Source organism: Castor canadensis, chromosome 7 (genome assembly GCF_047511655.1).
Source record: "Castor canadensis chromosome 7, mCasCan1.hap1v2, whole genome shotgun sequence".
In the NCBI taxonomy this organism is placed as follows: domain Eukaryota; kingdom Metazoa; phylum Chordata; class Mammalia; order Rodentia; family Castoridae; genus Castor; species Castor canadensis.
This window is the reverse complement of record NC_133392.1, coordinates 105,184,623-105,202,044: the sequence shown is the minus strand read 5'-3', so window position 1 is coordinate 105,202,044 and position 17,422 is coordinate 105,184,623. Positions and strand designations below refer to the sequence as shown.

Genomic DNA, 17,422 nt, shown 5'->3' with positions numbered 1-17,422 from the left:
TTATAACAGCTTTATTGATATAATATACATACCATAAAGTTCACTTTAAACAAAGTGTACAAGTAAATTATTTTTCTTATATGTGTAATTGAGCAGTCATCACCATAATTTAATTTTAGAACATTTTTATCATTCCAAAAAGAAACCTTGTACCCCTTAGCAGTCAGTTTCCATATTCCTTCTCTCTAATCCTAGACAACCACTCACCTACTTTCTTTCTCTGCATAAAACTATCCTATTTTGGACAACTAATATAAATGTGATGGTGCAGTGTGTGTTTTTTATGACTTGCTTCTTTCATTTAGCATAATACACTGAGCATAGCATGTATTAGTACTTTATTCCTTACCATTGCCAAAATAATACTCCATTGTATAAACAACTTATCCATTTGAACCATCATTTGATGAATATCTGGGTTGTTTCTACTTTGGGACTATTATGAATAATATTTCATGAGCATTTATGTACAAATTTGTACAAAGGTACATGTGTTTGTGTTTCTTGAATAGATACATAGGAATGAAACTGATAGGTCATATGGTAATTATATTTAGCATTTTGAGGAACTGCCAAACTGTTTAATAAAGTAAGTACAACATATATTCCAATAAATGAGGATTTCAATTTATTCACATGCTTACCAATACGCGTTTCTGTCTGTCTGCTTTTTTTTATTACCTGTGAAGTGTTTTATTATCCTGGGAAGTGTTATCGCATTGTGGTTTTGATTTATACTTCCATAATAACTAAAATGTCACACACTATAGAATATTGTGGTTACAGTTGTTGCAGTTCCCAAACCACATGTATATTTTTCTTTTCAAAAAGAGAATAAGAAGTCTTCTTTTGTTTTATGCAAATATCAAGGTTTTCCTAAAGTTTTAACCAACTTAGACATTTGATTACTAGCAACTCAATCTAATAAGGCTTAAGCAAAAAGAGAACATTTTGAATCATGTAATCTGAAATTTCAGGAATGGGGCAGGTTTCAGATAAGACTTAATACCAGGCTCAGTAGAAGTCAAAGCTTCTCTCTCCTTGGGTTGCTTCCTGTCTAAGAAAAGCTTTTCCCTCATGCTAGAGAGACAACTGTGAGAGCTCCAGCCTTTTCATTTTCAAACAAGAAAGAAAGAGCAAGATTGTCTTTCCTGGACATCCTAGTGACATCATATTAGTCCTTTCTGATTGTGTTACTTACCCATCCTATAAAAAATTAAATTTTTAGGAAATATAGCTCTTTGTTTTAGATCTATATAACATGACTCACCCAAAGCATACTGGCTGAGAATAGAATGGGTAGTTCTTGGAATAAAAATTTTGGTATAACTATTAAGTGAATAATGAATGCATCTTAAGCAGTACAAAATAGTTTCCACTAAATACCTTATTGTGTATAATGCTAAGAAAGAGAATAGTCAGTAGGAGGCAAATTGATTTCAGCATCACAGGTATCTTTCCCTAAACATGAATTACAGCTCTAAACATACACACACACACACACACACACACACACACACACACACACACACACACACACACACACACAGCTGTTTCCTTTGTTTTAGAGTTTAGGTTTTAGAGTGTGGACGATTATAGATTATGATCTCACAGGGCCATACTGTGACATTATAATCTATTTTGTCATGAAGGAAGCAGACTCTGGAAGTTGTAAGAGACATTAAAACATAAGACTCCTTTTTATGTTTTCAGCCATAAATTTCATTATTGGTTATCAGCCTCTTAAAAGAAAATTGAAAAACTGATTCTCATTAAATATGCTGTTTATTAGACTCCTAGCCCTGACCTTTTGCTAGAATACTGCATATTCTTTGCTAATCCTCCTTCTTTTCAGACTGTCTCTTGACAGTAACATATTCTTTCCTCTTATATTTTACAGTTTCTTTGGGCCTTGGCAGGCAGGTGGAACTCCCTAGATGTGAAATGAATACTCTCTCTCTCTGACATGTTTTATGAGACCCAATAGTCATAGCACAACCTTAGCCATACCTTAGCATACCCAAGAGTCGTTTAGCTTCAGATCAGAATTTATATTTGTTTGTCACATTTATAAAACCACAGTATCATCTTTATTATTTCTATTATTAAAAATATATTGAGACTGTTCTTCAAATACTTGGCACATATGAAATTTGGTTTTCTTAGATTTTTAGTGCCTTCCAGATTTACAATAATATAAAATAGATATAGTTACTACCTTGAAAAAGAATGACTGGAAATTAATCTCAGCAATCTTCTGTGTAAATGAAATCTGTTGCATTTGTTTCCTCTCAGGTTTTATAGAGACCTGGGGAAAGCCAGAAGTACATACACCTTGCACATCATTGTATATGAAAATTTCACATTAGAAAGATATAACCCAAATTTTAAATAATTTATTTGAAAATGCATACACATATGGGCAAACACAAAAGAAAAAAATCAATTATACAGGTTGCTTTCTTCTCATTTTCTAACTAATAAATAATAGCAAAGGGTCAAGAAGTATAGTAAATAAAGCTAAAGTATTTCCTCTAGCTATATCAAAATATTATATGTTCATACCGATAGACAATGAACCATATAAATATAGACTAGTATAAGCTGTAATTTCTACCACCCTATGAAAACTAGATTTTAACAAGTCTAGCTCAACTGAAGGAAAAGTTGTTATTAAATATATATTTAAAGTAAAAATATGAAAAAGTATTTTTAGTAATTGCATCTGGCCTTAATTTAGAAACTATTCATTAATGACTCTACCATAAAAATCACACTAGTGGATAGTTTTTTTACCCTTATTGCAAGTGAACTGTGTAATAGTTAAACATTATATTTACTAGTATGAAATATGACAGTGAATTCAGAAATGGTCTCCTTAAACAGAGAAACCTAATTGATGTTGAACTATTTAAAAGGTAGGTATTTAAAGGTACTTGAAAACAAAAGAGTATTTTGGGTGTTTGCATTAAATAAATAGGTTAATCAAGTATGCTGGTGGAAAAAAAACATTAAGCTTCTTAAGAAAGCAAATGTTCCCAATCATCTTTAGGAACTCTTCCAGTATATATTTACATAAATACAAAATATATGCTAATGTAGTTCTGGTTTTTTTTTCTTAACTCTTTATTAATCTTTTGCCTGCTGACCTCTGGTAATATTTGGCTCATCTTGTTCCAGTACATTTTCTGTATTTAAAATTTACAAAAATGTTTTATCTTCATGTAACCAAAGTATGCTGCCTCTTTCTCTTAAGGCTTTCAATCATCTGGGGTCACCCTGTCCCACTTTACCTGCAGAACCAGCATTTTTCCCATAGCCACACACATGCCCAGCTCAGGGTTGCCAAGAATTCTTAGGTTTGTTGTAGTTTCTTTAGGTCATCTCTGGCAGATTTCCCATTGCTACCCTTTTACTACAGCCTTACCCAGGTGGACTCTACTCCTAATGCTATCATTCCCTATAGCCTTATAAAACACAAAGCTCCTTTTTACTTTTACTGTTTTTACTTTTACTTTTTACTTCTACTGTTGACTTGACGTACTGAGGAGTAACAAAATACAGTACCCTAGAATATTAGTCCTTACATCTCTAAGCATTTATTGGCTACTCCCTATCACAGCATCTCCATATACTTGAACTCTTTCTTTGACCTTTTTCTACTATTCACTTTCTCCCTAGGCCCCTAACTCCAGCTCCAGGAGCTGCCACCATACTCGAAGTTCTTTTCACTGCCAGCTTCATTCTTCCTTTGTTTCACCCTCTTTCCAACGATGCCCATTTCTCAAACTAAAAATCCTGATGTTCCTAAACATTACAATTATCTAATTAGGAGTTGAATTATACTACCCTATTAGAAAGCAGAGTACCTTATTTAAATGGCCATATTTTCCTTCTCTCTGCATTTGAGACCTTTCTGCCACTTATTCATGTAGTTCTTTCAAATTAGTCTGAATGCATGTACATTTACAAGACAGATCAAAACCTATTCCTGCACATTATGACAATTAAATACTTCATTAATGCCTGACTGCTCAAGTGATTTCAAACTAGTTTCCATCATGAGTGATGCATATAAAAATAGTAAATATTTTGTTGAAATTTATGTGTCTTTTGCTTTCTAGGTCAACATAGGCTTTCCCTACAAACTGAAGTGAAATGTGAATCTTTTCACTGGGATGGACTTATTTAAAAGTACTTACCTTCATTTATCTCTTTTACATAGTTTTGTGTGAGAATAGAAAAGAACCCTGGCCTTGGATTTAGTATCAGTGGTGGAATTAGTGGACAGGGAAATCCATTCAAACCTTCTGACAAGGTAAGAAATGAATTTTTATTGACAATTTTATTTTTAAAATACTGATTTCTACTGTAATTAATATAATGGCTAGAGAAAAAAATTAAATATTTTTATTGTGCTTTATTTACCTAACTATGTGAAGCTAATTAGAAACTTTTTCAGCATGAGGGAAAAAGGAATCCACTATAGTGCCTAACAAATACTAAAAATAAAAAAGAAAAGGGTTTTTGGTGGGGTTTTAATGTGTTGGAGGAGGGTCATGGATTTTTTTTTTTTTTTGCTTTACACACACACACACACACACATATATATATATATATATATATATATATATATATATATATATATATATGTAAAGAAGGCTGTACAAGCAAATCATAATGAGTGTTTCCAAAGATTTATTTGTAAATCACTTATTTATTATTCTGGAAGTTTTTCTAATAGTAACAAAAAGATTACAGTAGTGACTCAATGCTAGAGCAAACTGACTGACATCTCTTCAACTCACCAGGCTTATCAACAATTTTATTAATAGAACTGTAGAACAGAAAAACCAGAGTTAGCATTAGCAGAAGAACCAGGTACTCTTCTTATGCTTATCACTGCCCCCACCAAACCGTGGACAAATCTTGTCACACCAACTCTAATCTTGACTAGGCCTGGACGTCCAGCATTCTATCCATGCTCACATGTGGCCTGCCTGATCCTCGTGTGGATCATCTAACTTTTTAGATTGAAATCCATTTACCCTGAGCTATAAACTCTGTCTTGTATCATCAGTGTTTAGTACTCTCAGCTTTGAATCAACTAATAATTATAATTTGATAATAATTAAAATGATTTACCTTTTGACCTCCCTAAACTTAGCTGCTTTAGTGACATCACAAACCTTTGGAATAAAAAAGAGAAATATTACATTTGAATAAAAACTCCACAGACTCTTGACTTACATTTGAGTCACAACCTGGTCTAGACCGTTTCAACCTGCCACTATTATAAAAGTAACTGACAGATCAATTTCTGATTATGAAACTTCTTCTGTGGTACAAACAATGTATACACATGTAAGTAAATGTAAAAATGACAAAATAAAAGGAGAAAGAAAAAAGAAACTTCTTCTGAAAAATCTTGGATATCCCTACAGTGGAGATTTCTTAAATTCGAGAGAGAACTTTTAATCTCATATTGTCCTAAACATATTTCCAGACATTTTATTTCTAGTTTCCCTGTCCTCTCCTTTCTCTTTCCAGAGAAGTTCAGGAGAAAAAAATGTACAAAAAGTAGGAAACTCACACTATTATATACATTAGGAAGGAAGAGACCAGAAAATAATCTCCAGTGACCATAGATGGAAGCTATGTTGGTCAACAAACTGGAACAGCTTCTACATGAATATGTAGAAAGAGTGTGTATGAGTCATCCCTCTATAAGTAGAGGAATACCAGTGAAAAACATCTGCACATCTACTACATTTCCATTGTGAAATGTTGAGAATAACCATTGATTTTAGTAGAATTAAAATATTTGATGTTTTAGTTGAACCATCTACTTACTTAATTTTAATAAATTATTAATAAATCTTAGTGATGTATACTTTTTATACTTTATAAAAGTTAAAAATGACCAGAAATGTGGTATTTTTTTAAATCTCAAGGCATTATGTCTTATTCATTTTGGTCCCTCTTTTTGTCTCTGGTTTTACATTCCCCCCTATAACTAACTTTTCATTCAATGAAACAATCAAGTTAGTAACTTGATTATTCTTAAGACAGTTGAAATTCAAAAGGCATGTTTTTCTCTCCTTTCTCACCAGCATATAAATCTTTTCACTCTATTTTTGGAAGAAACGGAATAATATTTTTAAATTAAAGATGAAGAGATTGCTAAATAGTCAACATGTTAGAACACTGTTGCATTTCTGCTACTTTCAAATGTAAGGATGTAAAACTGAGGCTTTCAAATCATTGCCTATCATTTTCCAGTATGATAAATATGAGCACTTTATAGTCTTAATTTAATTCCTCATTGGAATCATTTTAATGACTCTGTTGAGACACTGAACTATGTCTGTAATCTTATAATGTTCTCTTTTGGTTAAATGTAGCAGATACAGAGCTTGAATTATATAATGTGCCCATTGAAAAATTTCTCCCCCAAAGAACTTTTCTTTTACTGATTACTCTCAGAACCACTTCACAGTATAAAAAAATGAATCTCTATTAGTGAAAAATTGATGGAAATAACCAGAAATTCAAAGTCTACAGAAGGATATCAATACTGATCAACTTATTGAATACTTTTGGTGGCATGCCAAATATATGGTGGATACTGTATTAACCATGTTGAAAGTATCTAAAGACACTGGCTGTGACAGTTTACACAAGAATTTAATCTATTTAGAAGGAAAGGGATTAATGGCTTGGGTGTCCAGTTTCATTTCTTTAGTCCCAGTGCTTCATTCTTCAGTGGTTGCATAAAATTTAGAATAAAACCAAAATACTAAACAATAAGAAAATGAAAATAAACTAAAATATTTCTTCCCAATATTGAAAAACAGATTCATTTTCTATGAGTTGGCTATTATAGCTGGAGGTGAGAAGAATCAAATTAAATAGATATCTAAATTCAACAGGTGCTACTTGGTCAGAAGTAGATGGTTTTTAAAGAGTTCAGAGATACAAAAGTTTAAGCTGCAATAAGCTAGATGCTCCCTTCTAATAAACAAATCATGGATTAGCAAAATTCTTGGAAGCATAGTACATTCTTTTACTTAGCATTCATGCTTATTTGAATGTTTTGTCACTTAAAATTCTGAGTATTCTAGCACATCTGAATGTCTTGGAGGCATTGAAGACTTTCTATGTTAACGTAACCAAAATAAACTGTTTCTTTCTCTTCATTATTGATACTGAGAGCTGCTTTTTTCAGCCAGTGCTAAGAACCAAAGTCAAAGAACATCCAAACTGATTACAGCCAAATAGGGAAAGTCCAATGTATTCAGCTCAAAAGGTTGAGAGTAAGGACAAGGGCAAAAGTGAACTGTTGTTCATTCTGGAAGAAGCTCTGATCTAAGTTCTCGGGTTGAGTGAGGTTAATGTAGAAAACACTTGAGAGCCCAAAAGTTAACCAAGGCTTTAGGAAGGATTTAGGATTAAGCTTTGTATGACAGGCTATTTTGTACCAGGCTTTGAGAATTTAGGACAGCATCTGGTAACAAACAACTCCCCTCCAAGACCAAGGCAATCATAATTAAATATGGTCTCCTTGAGGAAAAGGAATAGAGTACAGTTAGTCCTGGAGTTTATATTGTCAGAACAATGTTTAGTAGTTGAAAAAAAACTATTCACTCACCATGGAGTTCATTATTTTTGAGTCATTGCAAATGAAACTGCTTTTACGTAGTTGGAAAGAGACAGTGGTAGAATACTGAATGGAAATGGCCCTATGTAATGCTTGCCTCAGTCCTCTCAATGAAGTGGATAGAAATCTTGATCTGGTTTATTGAATAGAGAAACACTGCTGGCAAGATGGCAAGATGCTGCTGAGATGAAAGATTTCGATCCAATGAATCTGATAATAAAGCAATAAAACTTATAGTCTTTTATTATCTACAATGTGCTAGACACTGTATTAGGCTCTTTATATGTACAACATGAGTCCCAGCGGAGTTAATTAACATGCCCAAGGTCATTTAGCTTATCTGTGGCTGACCAGATTTGAAACAAAATTGATCTGATTCCAAATCCTTTTCTCTTAATAAGCTTTATAATACATGCCTCTATCTCCAAATGCCACTTACCAGAAGAGCCACATGACAAATGTATACCCTGTAGAGTTGAAACTAATATGATATTCTAATATTGAAAGTATTATGGAACCCTCTAATTAGTTATAGTCTACAAATTTGCTTCAAGAAGTCCTTGGAAGTCAGCGTGTATTTTCTATTAAGCCTAGATAATTAGGAGCCTATTGAAAAGAGTGAATTGCTAAGCAATTATATAACTTGTAGACTGAGGTATCATCGGAATAGTGATTCTGCCAATGGAGCAAGTCACAATGTTCTCTGTATTAAAACACTCATAGACTAATAATGCATAGCTGAAAATTTCAAAGAATTTACCAGTATAATTTCCACAGGATATTGTTAGAAAGAGGAAACTAGATAAGAGATGCCTGATACCATGTTGTTACAGTACTTCATAAAGTAACCTAAGACTCTGTGAAAGAAAGAATTTTTAATGATGCATTCAAAGTTCATCATTCAGGGACTAATATCCTTCCTTGCTCCATTTGAGGAAAGAAGGACTAAACACCTGGATTTCAAGTTATTAAGAAAGACTCAGAGCTCCTTTCCCTATATGCCATAAAGGTATTGAACTGAACAGTCCCATAAATAGTTATTCAGCCATAGGATCACAATGTAAGCTGTATTATGGATCCAACCTACCCTCAGAAAATATACATACTGGAGCATTGAGGCCAAAGAATCACTTGTTTCTGATGGTTTACCATAAACACCCATGTTTAGAAGATGCCAGAGAGGTCTCCTATATTTTCACCAGGTTATGCAATATAGCTACAGAAATGATAGGAGAAACAAATCCACATCTTTAATTTGCTTATGACACAAAAAAATTCTAAGCCACAGGAAGAAAATTGGAAGCATTTAGAATGTAAAATATAATCACCAATAAAATAAGTGTCCTAGAATTAATTGTGTCCTAGAATTTTTAAATTACAATACCTTATTTACATTACTTTAAATTATTGCCTCCAGATGTCCAAACAACCTGCAACAGAAGTTAAACTCTTTTCATCCCACCTTCCACCCTAGGAAACAATAGGACTTTTTCCTTTGTGTGGATATAGGTATTACATAAGCATGACTGGACATGCTGAATCAAAGCACCTTTACTCAAAGGTATCAATGTCCAGGCATATGTAGCAATAGCAAGTTTTAAAATGCATAAGAATAATTTTTCAGATTTGCTTAGCCTTGTAACATTGGGTTTGCAAAAGTTTGCAAAAGATACGCTTTTATCTTAGGAAAAAGGTACATGCTCTATATCTAGTTCCTGTCAGATATTCTTCACAGATACACAAATAAGACTAGCAAACACACAGAACTCCTTAATACATATGATTTATATATCCTACAAAAATGCTGAACCATACTCAGTACACTTTTCCCTTTGTATAACAACTAGACATTTATGATTTATTTTCTTTATTTCTAAATTCATTTTGTAAGTAATATAATTTATGTATTTGTCCCATTCTTAGTTCTACTTCAAGTGATTATGCAATGCCATGTAATCTGGAGAATCTATGAATTGATAATAACATTTGGTAGCAATAGATAGATGTCCTATTGTTGGTACACTATGCTCTGAACTAAATTTGGGAGGAATTGAAATGGATCTTATTTATAAACCTGGATTTTAAAAATAAATTTTAAGCATAAGTCATTTTATAACATATTAATTATTTCAGCTGCATCTTAGTCACATAGCATTTTGAGGTTTAGAATGTCACTTAGCTATTTGAGGACAGTAAAAGTAAGATATTACAGGTATTTAATTTGAAAATTAACTTTTTCTATTCTCTGTATTGTCTCATTATTGGAGGAGAATCCTAAATCTATTCAAAAACATCAATAGAAATATAATCTTTACAATCCCCTATTAAAAGGATCCCGCTGGTCTCACAACTTATATAAAGTTTAAAAAAAAAACTCTAATAGCGTGCTCTAGCCATTTGGAAAATGTCAGTATCTAGATATTATAATATAGAGAAAACATGGATTTTGGCATAGAAAAGCAAATAATCAAATATTATTCAACATGATGTTGGCTTTTCAGACAAATATCACTGAGGCATGGTATTTTAAAAGGTGATTAAAAATATCGTTTTAAATAAGAACATTGACTGTGACATTTAAATTCAGTGACACATTTAGAAAATCACTAAAATTGAGAGTGGTATCACTGTGAGATACTTTATAATAAATCAGTAAAATATTTTTTATAAAATTAAAGCTCAAATAGATAGCTGGCTCTAGTAATTGCTAGAGTTATATATTATTTATGTTCTGTCTGCTGTATCATTTTAACTATTTAGCATGGAACAAAGTAAGCAAAAGAAAAAATGGAGTCGGAAATGGTTTTTAAAGATTTGTATTTAAAGATGGGAAAATGTCAAACATCTCCAATCAAAAGATGAAAGAACTTAAAATTGGTTCATAAATAATGTCTTGTGTAATTACTAAGAAGAATTAATGGGTCCACCAATGAAACATAATTAGAAAGAGTCAGTCAGATCTTTGGGAAGTGTGTGAAATCTATCACATTTCATTAACAAAATTATGGCATGTTTTATGTGGCATTTCAGGACTCTTGTTTGAAAAGAAATATTATGAAGTCAAATAAGTAGAACTAAAAAATATATATACTTTTTCAGTATATGAAAAAGCAATATCTGTCAGGTCTCTACCTATGAAAGTATTGTTTAACATTTTTATCCAAATATTACATTTGAGACATACATATAAAGTATCAATATCATCTACTTTTTCTACATTCTATACCCAAAGTTGTTCTATACTGGGGAGTAGCATTTTATCTCCCTATCCTGACTTCCAAAAATCACTAATAAACAAAATACATAGATAATTTTATAGATAAAGTTTATGTAAAATTACATAATATACATATCACTTTAAAGCAAGAAGATACTATAGATCTTTAATTTTTGTAGTTTGCATTTGTCTGAAGTCAGTTTCCCTAGATTGCAGAGCCTGATTTGTTGAAGAATTAGTCTTTGGTGAAATCTATAAGGGAATTAGGGAAGCAGGATAGGGCAGGAAAAGACACTAACAAGTATGTGCATTTAGTGGGAACCTTTCCCCACAGGCTGCCCTCAATAGTAGCATGGAATTGTCTCTCCCTAGGAAGAGAAACTGCCTTTAGTTCTCTGGTATTGTCAGTCTTTGTCTCCTCCAGAGAGGAGGATATGACTTTCCAAGCATTTTCCAGAGAGGAGGTTCCAGGCTGAGGGTAATTTCTAAGACAAGTGGGCTATGTGAGCTTTCGACACTACCTGTGGGATGAGGCCATCAGTCTGATAAGCGGAATCAGGGCAGATCACCAAGACTGTCCATTGCAGCATTATGAAAATGTTTTTTTTTTCATCTTTGAAGCTAAAAAAGTACTTTAGCACTAAAGACTCTGATATGAGAAATACAGCTCTAGAGCCTTGTGTTTTCAACCATGGCAATCTCAGAAGATTTCCAGCATCTGATATTTCAGTTTGCATTCTGAACTTGGCTGTTAGGTTTTTTGCAGTGAGAATCATTTAAATATATCCCTACCATTTTTCTAACTAAATGATTTTCTTTTTTAAAAACTGCTATATTCAAAAATACAACCTTAATCCTTCTAACAGTAAAGCAATCATTATTTGAATGAAATATGTGTTCTTTTAGAGCTAAAGAAAATAGTTTGCAAAACTAGGTATTGATCAGAAGGAGCAGGGAAGTTTGGAGTGGACAACATTAGATGGGAGAAAAATCAAGTGATAACAAGTGTGAAGGTCAGTACAACCTGTGGTATAAGAAAAAAAGAAATCTAAGTAATTGTCATCACCTTTGAGTCATTTTTCCTCTTTCAGTATATGAAGAAATTATGAGAACTCAAGGAATGTATTCTTATGTCCTATAAATTCAAATTTAATCCTTCCCTAAGATCCTTTGTATGAGTTGGGGAGAAGCCACAAAGAATGAGAACAGATTTCCAGGGAAGAATGACAACAATTCAACCTGAAGTCCAAGAACTATACTGGAAAGTTAGACTAGTAGATCAGAATTTAGAGAGAGATATTTTAAATATATATATATAATTTTAAAAATTATATATTTATATATACATATATATTTTGTACACATAAAATTTAAAGATAAATTCAGTTAGATTAAATAGTAATAATAGTTTAGGATTCCTGTATAAGGTACCAAATTACACATATGTATATATTAGTGACCCATTATCTTTAAAATGTAATTAGCATTATTATACATATGCATTATAGATAGAAAACTGCTTCCCATATTTGGAGCCTCACTGATTAAACCCCATCACCATGCACAGATCACTGTCTCATAAGAAGGGACTATCATTTAACCCTCAAGAACATTCATTAACAGGAAATAAACAACCTCTTTTAGTGTTGGTCTAAACATTAAAGTGATTAAAGAAAAGTCATATCTTAATTTTTGTTTATTTGCCTTTGTTTATTGAAGTATATGGAGGCTTCTTTTTATTGGAGGAGTGAGAAATCGTGTTCCCTTGACTCCCTTCTTGTCAAAGACTGTTTTTACTTTGTCTCAGAATGACTAAATTAGTGGAGAACCTAAACTTGGGAAATTGCTTATTCCTTTACTGTACCAAAGTCACATGCTATATTTAGTTTGGTATGAATTATACCCAAAAGCTGGGGTGGCTTCAGTTCCCAAAAAGTGCTCATCTCTGGACCATAAAGGTGAAGGTGGCCAAAGGGAGAAAGAGAAGCAACAAATACTTTTACTTAGGAACCTTCTTCTGGTTCTGCTGGGTTCCCCCTTCATTCATCAGCCAAAGCGTAGATTAACACTTTTATTATGCATGATATAATTATCCTCATTTAAATATAGTCTCAAAGTCTCAGATGTGTACAGTTGCAAAATGTTTTTCTTAAACCTATCCTTTTTGCAAAAAATGAAAATACTGTCTATCATAAAATTGTATACTATAAAATTCAAATATTATAGAAGAAGACCAAAAATGAAAAAGAGCACCTTTTGCTCTACTCCACACAGCCGGTACACAGTCCTGGCCTAAGAGCCACTTAATCAATGAACATATCAGGAATTCATAACTATACTCTGGGAATTTTTGCCTGGATGATTTCACTGCTGCCAAGAAACACTTTTAGCGTGGCCTAACTATACAACAGTGTGTTAGCCACTGAATAGGAACCACATTAAACCTTTAAGAATCATTTGAATATATCTTATAACAAAACACTTTGTCATTTCAAACATTTGTCGTTTGGCTGCATTCATCACTTCTTAATTCATGATTTTGAAATGAGGCAGATAGTGTCAAAATGTTACAGAATTGGAGGGACTTTGCAGGAGCATGCAACAAAGATCATCAGAAGCCTGATTACCACTACTATTTTAGGAATGGCTAGGAAAGAGAATCCATATCCACCTACAGCTACCTACTCCTGTTTCTACTACTTTATACTACTTTTGAAGCTAAGAAAAGCTATTAGGAACCCTGGCAGGCTTAGTCAACTGTACAAAGCTCAGCATCCAAATATCCAACTCTGGTTGAGCTTCATATTAAATACAGGTTGCAAGGGACTCCTAAAATAAAATAAATGGAAAATGTCTTTTCTTTTTCCCCATAAGCCTAGAAATCTGGAAAGACAGTAAATGAGGGAGATGATCATTGTTTTTCAAAAGAGAGAAAAAATGGCAGAACCAGGACCTCTCACTTTCTATACAGGTGCTCTGCTGCTTAAGCCATGCTCCCAATCTAAGAAAATTATTATCTATTCTTTTGGCAGTACTGGGATTTAAACTGAGGGTCTTACACTTACAAGGAAGGTGTTTTACCACTTGAGCTACACCCAGCCCAAGAAAATTATTTTTAAGCTCAAAAGTTTCACCAAGAAATAAACAGGATGAAAATATACTTTTCATCCATTTGGGAGACATCCCAGAGATGTGTAGTTGTTAGATAACAATGGGAACACTGAGTAATGAATAAAAATTTTAAATATAATTAGAAAATAACCAAAACGAAATGCACTTCTTACAAAAAGAAAACAGCTTATAATGAACTCTATAAAACTATAAAAAATTCTATTACTCTGTCCATTTCTAAAAGCAGTCTCAGAGAAAAGGGAATACACTGCTTATTGAGGAATGCCCTAAACAAGTCAGGAAAGTGAGATTGAGTTTGAAATACCTTTTCACATCTGTATATAAAATTTTTGTAATATTTTTAGAGAGACTTTGGTCAGTTGTAGAAATTTTCATTTGTATCTCTATCACAAACTTCCTAGATCTCTAAAGAAATTATTTTTCTGTTCCTCTTTTATGGGTTTTATACTTCAATGTTTTGTGAGCTAAAGTTGCACTATAAATTGAAGTGCCCTATTCAGTTGCCAGTGACCCTCTTACTTTCTCTTTCCTTTCTTTCCCTCTTTTCCTCCCTGACATTCTGTTGCTTTTAACTTCTAATGGTCCTGGGACAAATTTCTACTCTAGCTGCATACAAATTCCTCAGTTGCTAAGGTAGCAAATTGTTCAGAGCCTAAAATCTGACATGTAGTTATGAACCTTAAAATATTTCTTCATCACATTTTTGATTCATGGAGAGAAAAACTGTTAATAATACTTTTATCCTTGATGCATCAAAAGACTCCTAAAAATCATACAGACTAAGTTAAGTATAGTCTATTACATATGCTTAATGTTGCTTCTATAAGCCACAATACAGCTGAATATTAATGCTGTCTACTTTATGAAAGAAAATTAATATTTGTCATATTTCTAGAAAAAAAAACCAGTATCCTCTTAAAAGCTATTGAATGGGTGACTGTTTGCTATTTTCATGGGTCAGTTTTGCCTCCAGAATCCTTCTTAGAACTTCAACTATATGGAAACATGAAGTACTATATTCTAAAATAGTTAACTAATGTGTTCTGAATTATAATCAGATAAAATATTTTCTGGAGGTATGCCCTTCCTGGAAACCTTGTTTTTAGCATCAGCTAGAGTGAAGACTTTTTGGAATTTTAAAGAAAAGCATATCTCATAAATTGAAGTTTCAGGTCCCTTAAGACAAGTTCTATTTTGGTCTCTACATTTACAATAGCTGAGACTGTCATGGTCGTTCACCCTCATCATTAAAAAACCATACAAAGTTCCTTTCTCCTCTAAAGTTAGAATGTTAAGTGCTGGCCCTGTAGACTAACTTTCTCAGTCCGTGGTTTATCTGGAGGTATAGAGGCTATAGAACCAGTTAGACAAGGTCAGATCTTTTTTTTTTTCTTTATTCATTTATTCATATGTACGTACATTGTTTGGGTCATTTCTCCTCCCTACCCTACACCCCCTCCCTTTCCCCCTTACCCCCCTTGCTTCCAGGCAGAACCTGTTCTGCCCTTTTCTCCAATTTTGTTGAGAAGACATAAGCAATAATAAGAAAGACAAAGTGTTTTTGCTAGTTGAGATAAGAATAGCTATACAGAGAGAATCCTAGCATTGCTTCCATGCATAAGTGTGTTACAACCCGAACTGATTCATCTCTACCTGACCTCTTCACTACTTCCCAGTCACCTTCCCATATTGACGTCTGTCATTTTAAGATTACTGTATGAGCTCCTCTATAGTGGGGACATCAAACACTTTCAAGTTTTGGGTTTCCTACCTATCCCCATTCCTCCCATGTGTGCTCTCCCCTTAGCGTGTGACCCAAGTCCAACAACATTGCTGCATTTGCTCTAGATCTAAAGTCCGCATATGAGGGAGAACATGATTTTTGGTCTTCCGAGCCTGGCTAACCTCGCTCAAGATCTTAATACTGTGAAAAATCTCCTCAAATCTCCTTGAGGAGATTTGAAAAATTACCATTTTTTCAAAATTACTGGAAAAAAGCAAAACTTTTTTATGAGGCCATTATAGATACTTTTGGAATAGTCACTTATAATTTGCATAAAGACTGGCTTTTAAATGGGGGCATAAATAGGAGATGGCAAGAGGTCATGTCTAGAAGGAGCAGCTAGACAGCCCTTTTTTTAACTTTTTAAATTTATTTTTGAACTGTGCATTAATTCAATGGGGGGGTCATTGTGATAATTCTGTACATGCATGCAGTGTACCTTGAACAAGTTTATTCCTGCCATTTCATTTCCATTCCCCGCGCTCCTCCTCTTTCTCCCTTTTTTCCACAGTGATTGCTGGGTTTCATTCTGCTGCCCTCACATGTACATATGCAGCATACTTCCATCTTCTTCACCACTCAGTATCCTTTCCTTTCTCTGTCCCCACTCCTGCTGGTCCCCCATAACCATTCACGTCCCATTATTATCATCATCATCATCATTTTAGGTCTAGGTTCTACAAATGATCAAGAACATGTGATATTTGACCTTTTGAGCTTGGCCTAGTTCACTCCAGCGAGATGATCTCCACTTCCACTGATTTTCCAGAAAATGACATAATTTCATTTTTCTTTATGGTTCAGCAATATTCCAAAATATACATATAGTATATGCATACATATGTATATACCATATGTTCTTTACCCATTCATTTGTTGTTGGGCACCTCAGCTGATTCTGTAGTTTGGCTATTGTGAAGAGAGCTTCAGTAAACATGGGTATGCACATACAGCAGCAGTAGAAAACTAATACATACTGCCTAACTGAAAAAGAGAGTTACTAAGGCTACCTCTTCCTTGGACAAGATGATTTTGCAGTAACTTTAGAAAGCAAGTTTCAGTAGTTTTGAATGTGTTGTATAATAATTTGTCCCACATGTAGCATTTTACCAAATGCTATAAAAAGATGAATATATTTTAGATATTGCTAGCAGAGTTACAAGGTTGATAAGATGCCATTCTTTGGAGCTTTGATGCATACAAGGTGGCTCCCTGTGGTTTGGGAAAAACTGGAAGATAGCTTTTCATTTAAAAAAAAAAAAGGAAGTTATTCTAGTTTTTAGAATACAAAAAGTCTGATGATTCCTTATCAAATTCTGCCATGGTGGCAAAATATTCTTTGAAGTCTTGGAATAGAATGAGTGTTGCAAGGGTGACATATTACTGCAGTGAGGTTTTCCAAAGCATTGTCAAGGTTTTATTTCTCATAAACATCCATCATAAGAGAGAATAGAAAAAAGCTCTGATTTAGGTGGTCTCTTTCACATGGTAGTTCTCATATACATAAATTTGAGACATTAGGGCACTGGCTCTTGCAAGCAGTCCATCTCCACAGATGATGATGCCACAGGCCATCCTCAAACAGCACTCCTTGCTACTGTTTCCACTAATGTAGCAATATGCTGCTATA

General features: G+C 33.4%; 1 protein-coding gene across 7 annotated transcripts in view; it reads left to right on the top strand.

Annotated features, from left to right (window-relative positions):
• Lrrc7 (leucine rich repeat containing 7) overlaps positions 1-17,422 on the top strand; it is a 509,113-nt gene that overhangs the window by 457,716 nt on the left and 33,975 nt on the right. For all 7 annotated transcript variants that reach the window (XM_074079777.1, XM_074079774.1, XM_074079778.1 and 4 more), the window contains one exon: positions 4,226-4,318. In XM_074079777.1, the coding sequence (XP_073935878.1) occupies positions 4,226-4,318 (93 nt within the window). The remainder of the gene's footprint in view (positions 1-4,225; positions 4,319-17,422) is intronic.